Source organism: Chenopodium quinoa, unplaced genomic scaffold, assembly GCF_001683475.1.
Source record: "Chenopodium quinoa cultivar QQ74 unplaced genomic scaffold, ASM168347v1, whole genome shotgun sequence".
Lineage (NCBI taxonomy): Eukaryota > Viridiplantae > Streptophyta > Magnoliopsida > Caryophyllales > Amaranthaceae > Chenopodium > Chenopodium quinoa.
Genome location: NW_018744026.1, coordinates 4,793,909 through 4,813,082, shown reverse-complemented (window position 1 = coordinate 4,813,082; position 19,174 = coordinate 4,793,909). Strand labels below are relative to the sequence as shown.

The window sequence follows — 19,174 nt, the reverse complement described above, 5'->3', positions numbered from 1 at the left end:
CAAAACCTATTTAGTGGTACCTTATACACCATATGTTAACATTTACAATTTTGCCATTTTTTTTTCAAAAAAAAAAAAAAAACAAAAGCATGCGCTAATACTTCTCCCACTCCCTTACCCAGTACTCTCACATTATTTACAAATTACAACCTTCTCCCAGTCCCTTACCCTCACAATATTTACAAATTTCAACCTCTCACTCATATGACTCATTTCACTTTCACCCAATTTTCTTTGGAAAAATTGAAATTAATAATCCTACCTTTTACCTATCTTCTTAAAATAGTCCCACTTTTTAATTAACTTATAATAATCCTAACTTTTACACCCATATTCTTTTACTGGTCCTTTGTTTGTTTTCACTTACAATAGCCGGTTTCCTAACCTACGTGGCAGTCACCTATCCACGTGGCACCAAGTGAGTGAGTGTTGGTTATTCTTTTACTAACCTTTATTTTTCTCTTAATTTTATTCTCCCCTTTCCTTGCTTCATCTTCTGTGTTCTTTGTTACGAATTACCCCCAAGCTTTTACCTCCTCATTCTAAATTTTCATCTTAAAGGTCTTATACACTATTTCACCAGTTTTATCCTTCTTAAAATTACCACCATACCAAAATTTAAGAGTGACTTCATCAATTAAAGCCATTGAAGAGGGGTCAATCACTAGTCACTCCGAGCAATTTTCCCTAATACGGAGTTTAGAATTCAGAAAAAAAAAGGTCACAATTTTCTAATTAAACAATTTTCTACTCCGTAATAAACTCTTATCAATACTCCACCAAACACAATTCACAACAGATAAATTTGAAATTGACAAAAAACCAATCGCAATTTAAGGGTTTAGATATGTTTCCTGTAATTCACACTAACTTGGGCAAGAATTTTCTTTGCTGCTGCAGTAGAATTCGAACACCAATTTCACAAATTTTCCCCTTTTTACGCAAGAATTCAGTTCACTGCCTTCACATGAGCATCGAAGAGAACGAGAAATTTTTTAAAAATATTAACAGAGAAGTGATGGCGCTGACAGAGGAGTAGTAGTTGGAGAAGATGAAAGATGTCTTAAATTAGAGTTGACAGGGAATTAAGAACTTGGTTACCCAGTTACCGGTTACAGGTTTAAAGCATACGTGTTTAAAAGTTGGGATTATTATAATTTAATTAAAAGATAGGACTATTTTAAAAAGATGAGTAAAAGGTAGGATTATTTATTTCAAATTTTCCATTTTCTTTTCTATATCAATTATATCTTACATTCATGGGCGGCTTTTGCATTTGAGCACGCGAACATATCTCTTGTGACTTTAGCTATGTGAGATGTGTTGTCTAAGATTTCACCATATAACTGTAACCTTTAATAACATACTAGTCAAGTCAACTATGCAAGGCAACGCTTGAAAGTTGAAGATGAAGATAATAAATTTTCTTAAGTAATATATGTATAATTGTTAAGCCTTGAATTTATGGTCTTTAAAATTACTAGATGAGTTCTCCATCAATTCCACCACATATGTTTGATTTAGGGTCTGTTCTGATGCGATTATTTTTAGTTCAGTTCAGTTCAGCTCTAATAAGTTCAATTCAATTCAGCTCAGCTCAGCTCTAATAAGTTCAGTTCAACTCCTAATTTTCTTCTCTTATAAAATATTCAATTCATTTCAGTTAAGTTCAGTTCAGTTCAGTTCAGCTCTAATAAGTTAAGTTAAGTTAAATTCAGTTCACTTCAACTCAATTCAGTCAATCAAAACAAGCCCTTAGTCTTTTGCTAGTTGAAGAGAGTGATCTCTAAAATTAAAAATAAAATAAAATAAAAAAAAAAAAAAAAGGTGACATGAAACAAAGAGTACATTATTACATTGAAATTCACGAAAATTACATATAGTCACTCATCACAATTCACAAAGAACAATGATGTAATTAAATTTACTTGATTCGAATAATTAATTAACTTCAAGACGCCTCGATCACTAGCTACATAATACTAGCCCTCTAGCCCAAGTGTGAATTGGCTCAAAAAAGACAAGAAATGCACCTATATAAAACTAGCTCAATCATAACATGTGCCCAAATTTAGCTTGATTAATGGTGGTGGGCTTAAAATAGAGTAATTTTTCGGTAGCAAAAGTGGGCGTATACATTTAAAATTGATGTACTAGTGTAGTACTATAGTACTATACTATTTACAAGCTTATGCTAAAGTCAGCAGAATAAACTTATAAAAGTCGATTAGATTCCCTAATTATTTAATTTTATGCACATTACATATAATTAATAAGAAATTCATTGATCATCTAATTTGGTCACCATTTACAAGCGCACAATAGGGAGCATCCCAAAAATGTGGCACAACAAATTCTTTTTATGTAAGCCTAAAGTCAATATCAAGCCGTCCATAAAATGATAATGAATTTGTTCTTTTGTTGCTCTCACAATACTAGTATGAGTGTTTTTTTAAGCACAAAATTAAAAATGAATCATGGAATAAGGATACTTTTTTTGTTCCTCACTCGATCACAAGTCATAATACTAGTATATATGGTTTTTTTTTTCCTTTCTAAGATGCAATATTTTAACTGTTGCAATAAACCAAGAATAATATACTTGCAAACTTTGATTGCTTTTTATTATCGTTGTGAAAATCTAAATTGTTAATATGGACGATATTGTTAAGTGATTCTCTATGTATATTCAAAATATCAAAATATTATTATTTTTACTAGCTACTTCATAATATATTTTAGGGTATTACAATAGTAGATAAAGTTGTGCATTGTAGAACGTAAAAGTGGGCAATCAATTGAATATATATGTATATGTTAAATTGTTAAGTGTTTTAGATTTATTTTATCTTCAACCATAAATAAGTAATATAATCATGCATGATTGTATGACGACTTAAGTTTTTTTTTGGTACAAATAAGCGTTGAGAGACAATAAAAATAAAAATATGATGGGAGAAAGAGATTTGAACATGCATGTGATTATTTGCAAGGCTCTTAGTCTTTGTCATCACTAAGTTAAAACTTTATTGGTACTTATGTTAATGAATGACCTATGTAACCAAATATTAATTTGATGCATGTAAACCATATACATGCATTATCTAATTTAAAACATACTATGTATAATATAATAAACATAATACTAATGCAAAATTAAGACAAGACAAGGGTAGGTTAGAGAAGAAATTTAAATAAGCAAAAATATTGTTCATGCAAACCTTCAGCAAACAATGGATATGAGTAGCCAACCAACTTTCTAATGCTGTTTGTAAAGCTAATACAAAGTGGCTTTCTCTAAGAAGTAAGAATACTTTAAAAGAGGTGAATTTCAAAGTTACCTAAGTTCAACTCATAATTATAATAATAAGTTCAAATTAAATTGTAAAAAGAAAACACCTTAAATAAAGTTTAGGCTTAAAAAGTATTTTATATGTAATTAAAGATTGAAATTCCAATTGCACCACCCAAAAAAAAAAAAAAAAAAAAAATGAAATTCCAAAACTAATAGGGAATTATACGTTGTAAAATCATGAGATTTTTTATACTAGGTTTTACAAGTGCTTGCTTATAAACCTTTTTGTGGATTATATTATATTAGAGAAAATTTTGCAATATTAAAATAAAATTATGTTGATTACTCCTTGTTAACGACAATATTTTTCATACGAGTCATGAGTGGACACCTTTAAGAAAGACATCATGAAGATATGAAAACCTTTTCTTATGCTAAAATGTGGCGCACCCATTTTTTCATCTTACTTTATTTTTCCTTTTCAAAATTACGTGTGATTAAAAAAGTCATTACTCTTCTTTCAAAAAAAAAAAAAAAAGTCATTACTCTAATGCTTTGGATATTTTGGTCCTTTTGCTTTCCTCTAACATTATGGAAAAAGAATTTGGTTCTTTCTCCTTTTCAATTCATTTTGAAACATGTTTAAGAATGAATGAGCCAATTTGAATTTGGAATAAGGTAGTGGAAATTTAATGAGGTTTGTTAGTTGTAATTTTATTAGGTTTTTCACTTCTCTCTTTTTTTTTTTTTTTTTTTTTTTTTTTTTTTTTTTTTTTTGGCATTGTAACAAGGATTCTTCATAAAATATATCTTTGGTTAAATAATTTATTTTTTATTTGTGTTTTTGATATATTATTTTAAGTTGTATTTATAGAAATCTATAAATTAAAGTCTATAATGGTTTATTAAAGTAAGGTTAATGACATAAGACAAAATCATTCTCTTGCATGATTCAACCTATATATTTTAAAACCTTATTTTAAGGAAACCTTTATGATTTGCCTCCTATTTCAATTGGCTTATTTGTCATGAACTTTAGCTAGGATTTGTTTTCACTCAAAAGAAATCAAGCACTAGTAAGGGAATTTGATCCTTCTTTAAAGAAATTCAAATTTAGTTGGTTCTTAATTTTCAATAATATAGAACTAAAATGTCATATCATTATGATTTGTTTAGTACGCTCAAATAAATGGAGGCCATGTAATGCTAATGACTTCATATATGGTTATGCACCCAAAAAAGACTCGTGTCAATTTCCGTTGTAGTGAAGGTACATCCCCATATATGCTATTGTAATTAAAAAAAAAAAATCAATTACGTACTATCCAATATTGTCTTGCCTTGCCTTGAGTTGTAATGAAAATTATGGTGCAAAACGCATGTGTGAGATGAACTTCATTCTATTACGCTTAGGCATTTGAAAGAAACTTTCTTAAGAATTTTACATATAAATTGGAGTATGATAGCTTGAGTTTTGGAGAGATAGAGATCAAACCCTTGAATTAAATTTTGTTAAGATGTGAAAAAAAATGACAATATGTTGAACGAGAAAATCCAATGAAAAAGGAGAAAACAATGAATTGACGATAACGTATCAAAATCACCATCCACACTAGGTTTGAAGTTTGAGTTGCATTGTAAAATACTATGCATACTGTAGGCGTCTTTCGAAGCTCGCCTACCTAAGCATGTGGTGAATATACTTGGCAAGCATAGGAAGTGAGAATTGACATTATACGATTAGGGACAAGAAAGTAGGGAGTCGCCAATAAATTTTTAAGGAACTTGTAAACCGTCCACGTATCATTATAAGCTAAGGCAACCACGATTAAGGGACAACATAACAATAGGTAACAATGATTGACCCATGAAGTTTATACCCAATTCATAATCCATGAGATTACTAACCTCATATGGTTCAGAACCACAAAAGGAGGGTCGGAAATGATGGTACGAAGTGAGTCATTTGTCCATATTGGCCTCTACCCGATTCTTATTGTGAAAATGACTTCTTGCAATCTCAAAGGCATACAAACAAAAATTTAATTTGCTCCAAACTATTATTAAGCTAAATTGATTGAATGTTAATACAACATATAATTCTAAAATATTATGATCACTTGATTAACACCACAAGATTAAAAAGGAATCTAAACCGGTTGTCCAAATGATCTAATTAAGCGCGACATTCAATTACATATTCCCCTTAAACATGCAATATAATGACCATAAATATAATAAAAAGCAACATAAACATAAACATTTGAAGTAATTTAACCGTAATAACAACCATTAATAAGTGACAAACACACTAAAAATCGTTAGAAATATAATATGAACAAAAGGAACATGATTCATTACTTTGATTGCGTTTGCTTGCAACTATAAAATAATAAACGCGTTAGTAGCTTCAAGGAAAATAAATAATTAAATTGAAATTAATTCAAATGAAAGTAAAGTTGATGATTTGGGGCCAAACCCTCAAATAATTCTACCTTTCACGCCTTGGTTTAAGCGTAGAGCTGTGGGTAGAGTACGGACTCCATAAAGTGCTTAAGGGATGCATGTATTGTGAGAGAATAGGGAAGACTATATTTAGGCTAAAGTATAAGAGAAAGAGAATTATTTGGTGCCCTGAAATCGAGAAATCAACCTTGTATTTAAAGAGAAAATGTGAGGGATGAGGTACGATACCCTGGAAACGAGGTGCCACGAAGATACAAACCCTAAAAATTGGCATGTCAAGAAAAAATTTGTCGTTGCGCTGTAATTTCCCGTTTTTACGTTTTTAAAAAAACTATGATAACTTTTGATCAGTAAGTCGGAATAAGGAATATAATATATAGTTGGAAAGATCTTAAAGTCTACTTTTCAACCCAATTAGAATCAGATCAAAATATTTTTTGTAGATTTTAAGATATGGCCGTTTTAGTAAAAGGGTGTCAATTTTGAGGAAATGGGCTAAGAATTAGGTTGGTTTATGGAATTTATTAAATTGAAAATGAATTTAAGCACTTCAAAGATTATATACTCAACCCGACCAATAATGGCAGTGAAATGTTGTTCATCATCAGGTTTGGTTTTGGAGAAACATATTTAGGTGTCTATACTACATATGTACTCAATCTTCATGTGCCAATTAAGTAAATTGATACAGATGACTTCTTTAGGATTTCAGTAGCTATCTTAATTTTTTTTTTAAATGTTATACTTATTTGCTTATTGTATAATTTTCAATGCAATAATACAATTATAATAAACTGTTAAAGTTATTAGATTTTTTAAAAACTATTGCCAAAGTGTATGTGGCAGTTAAATTGAAACAGAATGAATGAAAAGTAGATAATGCGCTGAAAATTCGATCAATGTAATTATGTAAATAAAAAAATATTAGGATAAACTGAGAATAAGTACCTAGACAAAGGGTATAAATGGTTAAAGACGATGCAGATAATGCAAATTAAGCTAGCGTGGCAACTGACAAAAAAAAAGTTATAATTTTTCTTCTTTTATTTAATTACTAGATGTAAGCCCGTGCGATGCACGATTTTTAAATATTTCATTTTGTATATTTTTTTAGTAATTTCTTAATATATTTTGTTTTTATTTTCTATTCTATTATTTTAACATTAATTTAAGGTAAAATATTTTGTTAAGTTTTAAATTATTCTTATTCAAATTTTACTTATATAGAACTTGAATATATAAATTGAAATAAATATTATCTCATTCATCAGATAGTTAGATAAAATCATTAAATCAAAATATATTTTTTAATTTCTAATTATTTGTTAAAATAATATAAATCCTTACGTAAAAGATAATATAAAATATAATTTTTGTTTTTTTTTCATAATTTAAATATTAAATTACTATTTTTTATTTTCAATTCTCAAATTTCATTTGTTGATTTTTTCTTAAATGACGACTGAAAATTAAAATTCTAAATTAATCATAAATCTAATTTTTCATTGGTCGAAATATTACTTTTGCTTATGTAGCGTGCGATGCACGAATTTTTATATACATTTTGTATATAAATTTTTTTTTGGTGATCTATTATTTTTTTTCTTGCATTATAAGTTTTAAAATTTTGTATGAAATTATCATATCATCAGATATTTACATAAAACCATTAACATCAAATGATAGTTTATATTTTTTAAATATCAAAATATAATTTTTAGTTTTTTTAAATAATATAAATCCTAATATCTAAAGATAATTTTTAGTTTTGTAACAAATAAAAATGATAAAATTTAGTGTTCTTAAATAATTAAAATCCTAATAAATTACTATTCGTCATTTTTACCTACGAGACAAAAATTTAAAATTTCATTTGTCACTTTTGTTTAGGTGGCGAGTGATTTTTTAATTCTAAAATAAAATAAAAATCTAATTTTTGATTGGTCGAAAATATACCTATTCTTATGTGGCGCTCCCAATGCTCTCCAAAAAGGCTTACTTTATTTATATATATATTAGATTACTACTATAACAATGAAGATTTTTTCCTCATAAAAAAAAAATGAAGATTTCAAGCATCCATCATTTTTTTTTACTCAAGTTTAGTGGAGGTGATGAATAGGAGATTAAATCATCATATTAAGGTGGAGTGTATCGTATTAGGGTTAGTTGATGTCAAATGTTTCGGTTATGAATTATTCTAGTTGGTTTCAACTAGATGACTTTCAATTACATTATTGCTAATTATTTGTATTTTGTAGTGTAATTAAATACGGAATAATCAACATTAGACAAATTACTTTTCAAATCAAATCTTAGTCAAATCAACTTTGATTCATATCAAAGTTAAGTCATTTAATTTCAAAAACTCTATTAATAAGGATATTTTTTTAATTATTTGTTCCTAATTAATTGCTATACTTTGATACTCCGCATTATTTATGTCTTCCACTAATCACACTAACACAGTTACAGTATATTCTACTCCGTAGTATTCAATTCAATTTCGATTCATATCAAAGTCAAGTAATCTAATAATTAAACTACTGGATACCAAAATGTACAGTTACAACACACATTTTTTTTACAGTATTTAAAAAATATAACAACTTGTATTGTTCTCGTCTTTGCACATCATAATGTTTCAATTAATTAGAGACAGAGAGAGTACGATTTAGAAAGAGGTTAGAATAGCAAAGTCATAGACTTTATAATAATCCTACGTACTGAAAGAAAATTTGGTAAAAGAAAAAGAGAAAAACCAAAACCAACCAAAAAGACTAAAAAGGACATCCTCTCTTCCAACCCCCATCATTCCATTATTCCATCAATTCAAACAAACCCCCTTTCTCCTCTTCTAGTCTTCTTCTTCTTCACTCATCCATCTCTTATTACCCACCCAACTCACCTCCTCATTTTCTCTCTCCTCCCCCCCCCAAACAAAAAACCATGGAAATCACTTCAAAATTCAAGGAGAGAGAAAATTACTCATCCCCTTTAAACTCACCCACTAGTTGCAGCACCAACATCAACAATCCACCTTCTTCTCCATTACCCATTACCAGATCCGACCCGAATAGCCCTTACCCAACGACATTCGTAACCGCTGATACTTCTTCCTTCAAACAAGTTGTCCAAATGCTAACCGGATCCTCTGAAAACCACCCATCTAATAAACCATCCAACCCAAAACCGCTTTCCACCCATGAAAACCACTCTAAAAACTATGTAATACCACCCATTAAAACCGCCCCTAAGAAACAGGGGTTCAAACTTTACGAAAGAAGAAACAGTATCAAGAACTTAATCAGCCCATTAAACGCAGCGTCTGGGAATTTTTCAAATCAAAACTCGTCGTTTTCGCCGAGGTATAAGCAGGAGATTTTGTCGCCGAGTTTGCTCGATTTTCCGTCGCTAACTTTGAGCCCTGTTACACCATTGGTCGACGACATCGGCGGCGGCGGAGTTATCGACGGCGGTGGCGGTCGGAGTTCGTCGGCGACGGCTGAAGAAGAAGAAAAAGCGATGGCCGAAAAAGGGTATTATTTACACCCTTCTCCCATTTCTACCCCTCGAGATTCACAGCCTCAGTTACTCCCTCTTTTCCCTCTTTCTTCTCCTCGGGTTTCTGACCCTTGATTTTATTTTATATAAATAGTAATAATAATTTTGATTTTTAATAATTATTAAAAATAAAAAAAAAAAGGAAAAAAAAATGAGGGATGATTGAATTTGGGGTAACAGAGAAAATGAATGATGATGATGATTTAAGATGTGTAGCAATTTGTATAACTTTGATACTCAATTCAAATGTATGGTGTTGGTGGGTGTTATTTGAGGTGAAATGTGGGTTTTAATTAGTTTGTTATCATATCAAATATGAATATAAGTAATGTTATATTATTATTATAACGTCTATTAATGAGCCGAGCTGAGCCGAGTTTAAATCGAGTTTTTTTTTTAGTGTGAATTAGTTCGATAATAATAGTAGTAGTATTAATACATGTATTGTAAATTTTGATTCAAATTGTACAATGTGAATGTATCTAATTGTTGAATTTCATAAACTTTGTGATCATAGTTTAATTAGTAGTTCTAATATGTTATTAGAGTATTAGCATCAATAGGTACTATTACAGTATTACTAGCTAGAATCTTTGAATTTGTGTTGAGGGTAATATGGTAAAAGAATGTAGGGAATGAAGTTTGATATTCGACTATAAAATTTAATAAACAGTTGGAATCTTACTGTGTCGAATTGTCAATGTGTTATGAAGGTGGTAAGTTTTACTTGGTATTATTCTTAGACAATGTAAATCATTCTCCATTTGGTGAATCCCAACTTTAGATAAATCATCACCTTTTTTCTTTCCCTTTCTTTTTGTTTGTTTTGGTAGTAGTGTTGGTCGAAAAATTATTGTAGGGTCCCGAATCATTGCTACTGCTACTGGTTTAACTTAAATTTATCGGTCAATATTCTCTAATTTCTTTGTACAAGAAAATTAATATTCCTACTATATCGTGTACTAGTATATGGTTGATTTTGGTAGACTAGGAGTTTTTTTTTGGTCAATTGATTACTTATGTTATACCATTAATAAGAAGGCAATCAATATGTTTACTAACAATATACTAACTACTACAACCTAATATGACATTGTACAACACTAGTAGTCAAACATGATATAATGCATATCTAATAGAATCCAAAAAATATTTAAGTAGTTGTATATTTATCCATCCAACGTAAATGTTATATAGTACAAGAGAATTTTACTACTAACACTTGATGATTTCACAACCAATATAAAGTGGCCAAAACAACACAAAATGACAAATCTTAGTGTTTGGGTCCAATTTAGTCCAATTGGGCTTAGGCATTAAATGATCCAATTAAAAGCCCAAGGTCAAGGTTCATCTCTCCAATTGTGCTAAAGTCAAAGATCAATCCTCAAGGCAAACCAATTGGGCTAAGGCCCAACTTCTCCATGTATGAAGAGGTATAAAAGCCATCAATATTACATTTTTACATTCATTCAAGCAAAACCTCAAGCAACTAATTCTCTTGCATAGTGTTCTCTTTCTACACATTGTACTGACTTTAGCATCGGAGGGGCCTTCCTCGGCAACACCCCCGAGGCTAGTTTACGTGTGTTTACTGTGCAGGAAACCTTCGGCTCAACATTACTTGGATCGAATCTAGTCTTCCCCGCTTCATCGGACCTTCGGCAAGGTCCCATTGTTTTCACCCGAAACATTTGGCGCCGTCTGTGGGGAGGACTTTCAAAAATCTTTAAGCCAAATTTCTAACCAAGATCATCTTGCAATTATCTTAGTAGCAATGGCTAAGAACCGCAAGAGCAAAGGCCTCCGTCAAGGAGCGAGCGAAAAGGCTAAAACCCCTACACCATCACCCTCGCCGGACCGGAACTCTCCCAAGGGTGCCAGCTCGGGGGGAGGATCATCATAGGCCGAGTCACTCTCGGTCTAGCAGGGGTGAGTCCAATCATAGGACACATTCAGTGCCCCAAAGCCAACCATCGACTGTGCGCCCTCATTCCCATACTCGGCCGAGGACCCCTTTGACGGGGCCCAGCTCGGAGGAGGTGGCAAGAGCGCTGGCAGTGCTCATGGAGGCGATGAGGGCACAAAATATGCCACCACCTCGTGATCGAACTCCTCCGCATACCCGGCATCAGCGGAGGAAGCTAGATCATGATGGTGGGAAGCTTCCTTCCTTCCGGGAACTGGAAGAGTGGGAAGAGGATACCTGGAAAAATGAAAAAGAGAGGAAAAAGAACCCTCAATTTTTAAAAGGATCCTCATCCTCCCGACCAGAAACGCATAAGAGCAGCAGCTCAGCTTCTCGGCCAGAATCTACTCACCGAGAACCTGAGACTGTTCGCCGAAGCGTCCTCGACCGACTCGGCGGCAAGGAACCGAGCGTGCGCAGTCGCCTCTCGTTCCCTGCGGCCGAGGCCCAGACTTCCCAGCCAGGGACGAAAACCACTCCTACCTCTCTAAGAGGGCGGAGCGCGGTCCCTTCGGCCAGGAACAAGGGCAAGGCCGTTATGCTACCCGCCAGTTCGCCATTCGAGCAATGGATACTGGAAGAGCACGTGCCCACAGTTAAAATACCGTCGCACATCACATATGACGGGACTTCGGATCCGAAGGATCACGTGGCCTCGTATGAGACTCATATGCATCTTTGCCCTAGATCCGAAGCGACTTGGTGCAAATATTTCCCAACCACTCTCAAGGGGGTCGCGCAAGCGTGGATCTCCAAGGGAGTAAAGCAAGGCTCCATAACAGGGTGGGATGATCTGTCCTCCAAATTTAGGAGCAAGTTTTCCACGGCAAACCGCCGAGAGAAGACTACTGCAGAACTCATGAGTCTGCAACAGGGGGAAACCGAAAGCCTCCGAGACTATCTGACCCGTTTCAGTAACGAGTCATCCAGCGTCTCTCAGCTGGACCAGGGGCTAGCCGTTTTTGCAATGCAGAATGACCTTCAGCCCGGGAAGTTCCTAGACTTCATGGTCATGCATACCCCGCAGACCTTGGAGGAAGCTCTGAATGCCTCGGATAAGTTCATCCGAGCCGAAGAATGGAACAAAGCGAAAACCCAACCTCAATTCGGGGGAGGGAAACAAAGACAAATACCCTTGTCTGAAGGCCAAGGCCATAAGGCAAAGGGAAAGTCAAAGGCCTCTGAGCAATCTTCGGCCAGCGACCCAAAGAAGGAAAAATCTACCTCATACACAGGCAGATACGAGTCCTACACTCCGCTCTCTCTTCCACGCGTCAAAATTTACAGCGTGACGAAGGAGGAGCAGAGTTACCGAAAGCCGAGACCACTCCCAGAGTGGTATCAGCGGAAAAATAAAAATCAGTGGTGCGAGTTCCACGAGTCTCCGGGACACAACACTGAGGAGTGTATCCAACTGAAGGACCAGATAGAGGACATGGTCCGGAAGGGATACTTGAAAAAATACATCGCGGATCACCGCGAGAAAAAAGAATCCGAGAAGTCAGCAAAGGACTCTTGGCAAGACCTCGACTTCCCCCGGAAGAACAGTAAAAAGCCGGAGGGGAAATTCTCTCCGATCAATGTTATCTCGGGAGGAATATGCTCTCGGAGGGAGCACAAGCGACACCTTAGGGATTTGGCTCCAGGTGAACAACGCTGACATTCAGTCTCCCCAGTCGCCGGTGCCGAACATGACGTTCACAGCCGCCGACTGCCGGGGGATAACGTTCCCTCACGAGGATCCGTTGGTGATCATCGCCACGGTGGCCAACCACGACGTCAGTAAGGTCCTTGTTGACGGTGGCAGCGGAGCAAACATTCTGTTCCGAAAGGCCTACAATCAAATCAAGCTGAAGCCCAAGCACCTTACGCCGGTACCCTACCCGGTATCCGGGTTCAACGGGGCTTCAACTTATCCAGATGGGAAGGTGACACTTCCTATCACCATCGGCTGCGATGAGGCAGCCAGGAACGTCATGATTGAATTTTTGGTCATTGACGCTCCTTCAGTGTACAACGTGATTTTGGGGAGACCCATAATTCATGAGATCCAAGGGGTCGTTTCAACTTATCATCAGCTGATGATTTACGTCTCAGACGCCGGCTTCCCCGAAAGGATACAGGGCAACCAAAAGGACGCCCGAAGGTGCAACTACCTCAAGCCATCCAGTAGTCGCCCAGATGACGACAAGGATGAGGAGGAGAAAGAAAAAGAAAGAGAGCCAAGCACAAAAAGCCGAAAGGCCTAAGTGCTTCGGCCCAAGGATCTGTACCCAGAGGTAAAGGGCCCGAAAGGGAAAAGGCTAGCTCTTCAGCTGAACCGCAAGACTCAGAGAGCCAGCCGAAGAACAAAAAGACTGGGACACCTGCTGACATAGGCAGCAGGCCAGATTATGAAGAGTCCAGTCCATCAGCAATGGACATGGACCAACAGACTGAAACAGTTGAGTTGGCCGAAGGAGACGTTGAGAAATGTGTAACAATCGGGATGGACCTTGATCCGAACACCCGTTGTGAACTTATTTAGCTCCTTCAGGACAACAGAGATGTGTTTGCTTTCTCGGCAACTGATATGCCCGGGATAAGTCCAGACCTCATCTCCCATAAGCTTAATGTTGACCCAACGTGTCGACCAATTAAGCAAAACAAGCGGAATTACTCCGCTAATAAGAACCGAGACATCGCAGCCGAGGTCAAAAAATTGCTGGAGGCGGGCTTCATCGATCCTTGCCAATATCTAGAATGGCTGGCAAATGTGGTGATGGTTCAGAAGGCCAATGGTACCTGGAGGATGTGCGTTGACTTCACGGACCTAAATAAGGCTTGTCCGAAGGATTTCTATCCCTTGCCGAGGATCGATCAGCTAGTCGATTCGACAAGTGGCCATGCCTTGCTTAGTTTCATGGACGCATTCTCGAGGTATCATCAGATCTTCATGCACCCCGACGATCGAGCAAAGACAATATTCGTCACGAACGCTGGGGTGTACAATTACAAAATGATGCCCTTCGGATTGAAAAATGCGGGGGCAACCTATCAAAGGCTGGTGGATCAAGTTTTTGCCGATCAAAAGGGCCGAAACATGGAAGTCTATGTCGACGATTCGATCGTCAAAAGCAAAAAACCTGAGGACCATGTTAAGGACCTGGCTGAAACTTTCGCCACCTTAAGAAAGCATCAAATGAAGCTGAATCCGAAGAAGTGCGTCTTCGGCGTCAAGTCAGGGAAATTCCTTGGGTTCATAGTCAGCAAAAGGGGGATTGATGCCAATCCCTCCAAAGTTAAAGCGACGCTCGACCTTCCTGAGCCGAAAACAAAGCGGGATGTTCAGCGGCTCACCGGAAGAATGGCAGTCCTCTCGAGGTTCATTTCCAGAGCTTCGGATAAGGGGTTACCTTTCTTCAAAGCCCTGAAACTCCCAAAAACAAAAGAGCTCGTTTGGGAGGAAGAGCAAAAAGACGCCTTTAAACAGCTTCGGGAGCATCTGGCTCAACTCCCAACGCAGGCTAGCCCAGTTGAAGGAGAAACTCTATACCTGTATGTGGCCGTTAGCCCAGCCACCATCAGTGCAGTACTGCTGAAGGAAGAAAGTAAAAGTCAGCAACCGATCTACTTTGTCAGTCATACACTGACGGATGCCGAGACTCGCTACCCTCTACTCGAGAAAGTCGCTTTCGCGGTAGTAGTAGCTGCTCGGAAGCTGAGGCCCTATTTTGATTGCCATCAGATAGTGGTCTTAACTGATCAGCCGTTGAAAAAAGTTCTCGGCAAGGTTGAAAAATCTGGTAGGCTAGCCAAGTGGGCTTTTGAGCTCACCGAATTCAGCATCAGCTACCGTCCGAGGGCTTCCATTAAGGCTCAAGCTCTAGCGGATTTCTTGGCCGAATGCTCATACCAAGAAGCGCTAGACAATGAAAAGAAAGTCTGGACCGTGTTTACGGATGGATCTTCCACCGAAAACGGTTTGGGGGCAGGAGTAGTGATAACTTCTCCCGAAGGCAAATCCTTTGAGTATGCACTAAAATTTTCTTTTAAGGCCTCGAACAACGAAGCCGAATATGAGGCAGCAATCGCCGGCCTAGAATTGTGCATCTCCCTGGAAGCCGATCATGTCTGCCTGAAAACAGACTCTCAGCTAGTTGCATATCAGATTAGCGGCAGCTACGAGGCCAAAGAGCCCTCCATGATAGCTTATCTTGCCAAGACCAAGTCAGTCATTGCAGAGCTGAAAACTTTTGAGGTTCAGCTGATCCCAAGGGGTCAGAATACTCAAGCCGATGCACTCTCCAAACTTGCCAGTTCATCTCTTACCGAGCTGAACAGATCTGTTTATGTAGAAGTGCGTCGAGAGAGAAGTGTCGACGAAGCACCTGAAGTGTGCTGCGCTGACCCAGAGCCTAGTTAAATGGACCCCATCCTAGCTTTCAAGTTTCGGGGAGAAACTCCCGAAGATAAAGCTTTGGCCTCCAAGATGAAGAGAACCAGCTCAAGGTTCATTGTCTTCAGGGGGGAACTTCTGAAAAAGTCCTTCTCAGCCCCATTGCTGAAATGCGTGGGACCAACAGATGCAGATTATATCCTACGGGAGATTCACCTCGGCATCTGTGGGAACCACATTGGGGGAAGGACCTTAGCCCACAAGGCATTGAGGGCTGGATATTACTGGCCCACCATGATCGCAGATGCTAAGGAGCTGGTCCGGAAATGCGAAAAATGTCAAAAATACGCTCCAGTTATCCACCAGCCAGCAAGGGATCTTCAGCCGATCCTTAATCCACTCCCGTTTGCCCAATGGGGACTGGATATACTAGGACCATTTCCAGAGGCTGTGTACCAGAAAAAATGGCTGATAGTTGGTGTTGACTACTTCAGTAAATGGATCGAGGCCGAAGCAGCCTCGAACATTACAGAGCAAACTGTTAGAAAATTTGTCTGGCAGAATATCATCACTCGCTATCCCCAGAGTATTTGTCTTCGATCATGGGAGGCAATTTGATAACTTACCGTTGAAGCGGTATACAGATCAGTTCGGCATCAAACTGGCATATTCAGCGGTATGCCACCCGCAAAGTAACGGACAAGCCGAAGCTGCAAATAAACAGATCCTAAATGCCCTCAAGAAGAGGGTGGAAGATCAAAAGTCCAAGTGGCTGGAGGAGCTCCCTGGAACCCTTTGGTCCCTTCGGACAACTGAAAAAGAGGCAACAGGCTATTCACCTTTTTAACTGGTGTATGGTGCCGAAGCCGTCCTTCGCTCTGAGAGCCTTTGAGTGCACTACTTCTCGGCTGAGAATGAGCAACTGATGAGGGAATCTCTCGATTTCCTCGACGAAGTAAGAGACTCAGCCCGAGACAGAATGACCGCTTATAAGCAGAGAATCAGCAAATTTTATAACCGAAGGGTCCATGCAAGGCCTCTTAAAATTGGAGACCTTGTCCTTCGAAATGCTGCTGCAGTTCAGAAAGGCCGAATCCATGGGAAACTCTCAGCTGCTGCATGGGAAGGGCCTTATGAAATCTGTGATGAGCTTCAGCCAGGGACATACCGACTTTGGCAGTTGGATGGAACTGAGTTGAAAAATCACTGGAACGCTGATGTACTGAAAAAATATCATGTGTAAACCCTTCGGGGCAGAACAATCTTTGTAAGTACATTTTGAACTAATGAAAGGCCTTGGAGCCGCCATTTATATAAATGTTTGCAACTTTTTATCCTTTCAAAGTTTTCTTGGTTCTATCTACTCTTTAAGGGTTTTTTATTCAGCCTCGTCCGAAACCTTCGACTTCGGGTAACTGGGTTTCAGATTGCTGACAAAACTCGTCTTTTTAAAGAACACTGGTCTTTCAGCTGAAGTCAAACTTCAGTAAGACTTGTTCTCCAAAGACATGAGTCCATGGACAATTCTGGGATATTGCCTTAACTGAGCCTTGTATCCCAGAAAGCCATTATCCGAAACATTGCCTTCAGTTGGCCCTGTGTTTCGGATATCCATTTTTCAATGATAGACAGAAAATCAAGGATAACAGCGACAGTTGGAAATTGTTTATTCAGCCTCGTCTGAAACCTTCGCCTTCGGGTAACTGGGTTTCAGATTGCTGACAAAACTCGTCTTTTTAAAGAACACTAGTCTTTCAGCTGAAGTCAAGCTTCAGTAAGACTTGTTCTCCAAAGACATGAGTCCATGGACAATTCTGGGATATTGCCTTAACTGAGCCTTGTATCCTAGAAAGCCATTATCCGAAACATTGCCTTCAGTTGGCCCTGTGTTTCGGATATCCATTTTTTAAAGAACTCTAGTCTTTCAGCTGAAGTCAAACTTCAGTAAGACTTGTTCTCCAAAGACATGAGTCCATGGACAATTCTGGGATATTGCCTTAACTGAGCCTTGTATCCCAGTAAGTCATTATCCGAAACATTGCCTTCAGTTGGCCCTGTGTTTCGGATATCCATTTTTTAAAGAACTCTAGTCTTTCAGCCGAAGTCAAGCTTCAGTAAGATTTGTTCTCCAAAGGCGTGAGTCCATGGACAATTCTGGGATATTGCCTTAATTGAGCCTTGTATCCCAGAAAGCCATTATCCGAAACATTGCCTTCAGTTGGCCCTGTGTTTCGAATACCCATTTTTAGAAAAATAAAGAAATTGTTTATTCAGCTGGAGCCATACTTCAATTTCTGGGGGGGCAAGAAGCACTACCAATGCAAGTTTATGTTCAGCAGAATTGAAGAAACAGTAAAGCATTCAAAAACAAAGCAGCTGAAGAAAAGAACATCAAATTAATAATTTATGCTCAGAAATTGAGCTACAAGTTCAAATAAACTATATCGGCAGCCGCCCACAAGCGGAAAATAACAGCTGCCGAAATACGTACAGAAGCAAAAAAAATAAACTGTTTTGTGCGACAAGGCAAGCTGAAGCAAAAAACAAACAAGGAAAAAAAATTCAGAAAGCGGCAAGTCTAAAGTTGAGCGCATGATGAACCGCAAGATTCTGAAGACGACTGCCCGAGTTCCTATGCTTCAGCCCGAGGATCAGACTGGTCAGCATTGTTGAGCCCCATGGTGGTCTCAGCCCCAGCAGCAGAAGAAGCAGGCTTTGCACTCTGCCGAGCCTCCCTTTCCTTCTGTTTAGCCTCCAACTCCATTCTCTCAGCTTCTTCTTCGGCTTCCTCAGCCTTAAGAAGTCCAGCTTCGGCTCAGCATGAAGGCAGACTCTTCGGCACACTCTGAACCCGTTTCTGAAACCCATTTCATATTCTTCCTGGGTATAGACGCGGACTTTGAGTAGAGCCTCAGCATCAGCCAACTTCTTCTGGGTCTCCTCCAAGTCCTCCTTGGATTTCTTCAGCTCATCGGCGAGCTTGGAGGAGGAACCTTTCAGCTCATTCAGCTCCTGCTGAACTTGGGAAGCCTCTGTCTGAGCCTGGGCCACTTCTTCCTTTTTGGCCGTCAGCTGATCCTCAGCTTCTTGGAGCTTAGCTCTCTGAGCTTCAGCAGCAGCAGCAGCTTCTGAGAGTTGGACATCCCTGGCTTGGAGCATCTCTTCAGCAGCCATTCTGCTGGCTTCAAGAGCTTCTAGCCGTTGCTGCACTTCAGCTTGTGCAGCAGCTCCTTCCTGGATTCGGCTCTCAATGGTAGCCTTGAATTTGGAGATGTCCACTCCCATGTGCTCTTGGAGGAATTTTTACCCTTCCATCAGTGGGGGAAAAACTTCCTTCTCCATAGCGTCGCAGAAGGTTTTGAAGGCTTCAGCAACTTTTTTCTCGTATTCCTCACCCTTCTGTTGCTTCTCTTCCGCTGCTGCTTGCTTCAGCTTAGCAAGCTTTAACTCCTCTTCGGCTACCTTCTTGTCGTGCTCGGCAGCGTCTACCCTATCTTGTAGG

General features: G+C 38.0%; 1 protein-coding gene across 1 annotated transcript; it reads left to right on the top strand.

Annotated features, from left to right (window-relative positions):
• The first annotated feature begins 8,362 nt into the window (after window positions 1-8,362).
• On the top strand, window positions 8,363-9,712 carry LOC110690306 (VQ motif-containing protein 4-like). The gene has a single exon (XM_021867127.1). It carries the CDS (start codon window positions 8,711-8,713, stop codon window positions 9,398-9,400), a length of 690 nt encoding a protein of 229 aa, XP_021722819.1. The 5' UTR covers window positions 8,363-8,710; the 3' UTR covers window positions 9,401-9,712.
• The last annotated feature ends 9,462 nt before the right edge of the window (window positions 9,713-19,174 follow it).

Bases quoted from the DNA above. Each gene is read 5' to 3' on its own strand.
- LOC110690306 (XM_021867127.1), top strand. From the start codon at position 8,711: ATGGAAATCACTTCAAAATTCAAGGAGAGAGAAAATTACTCATCCCCT.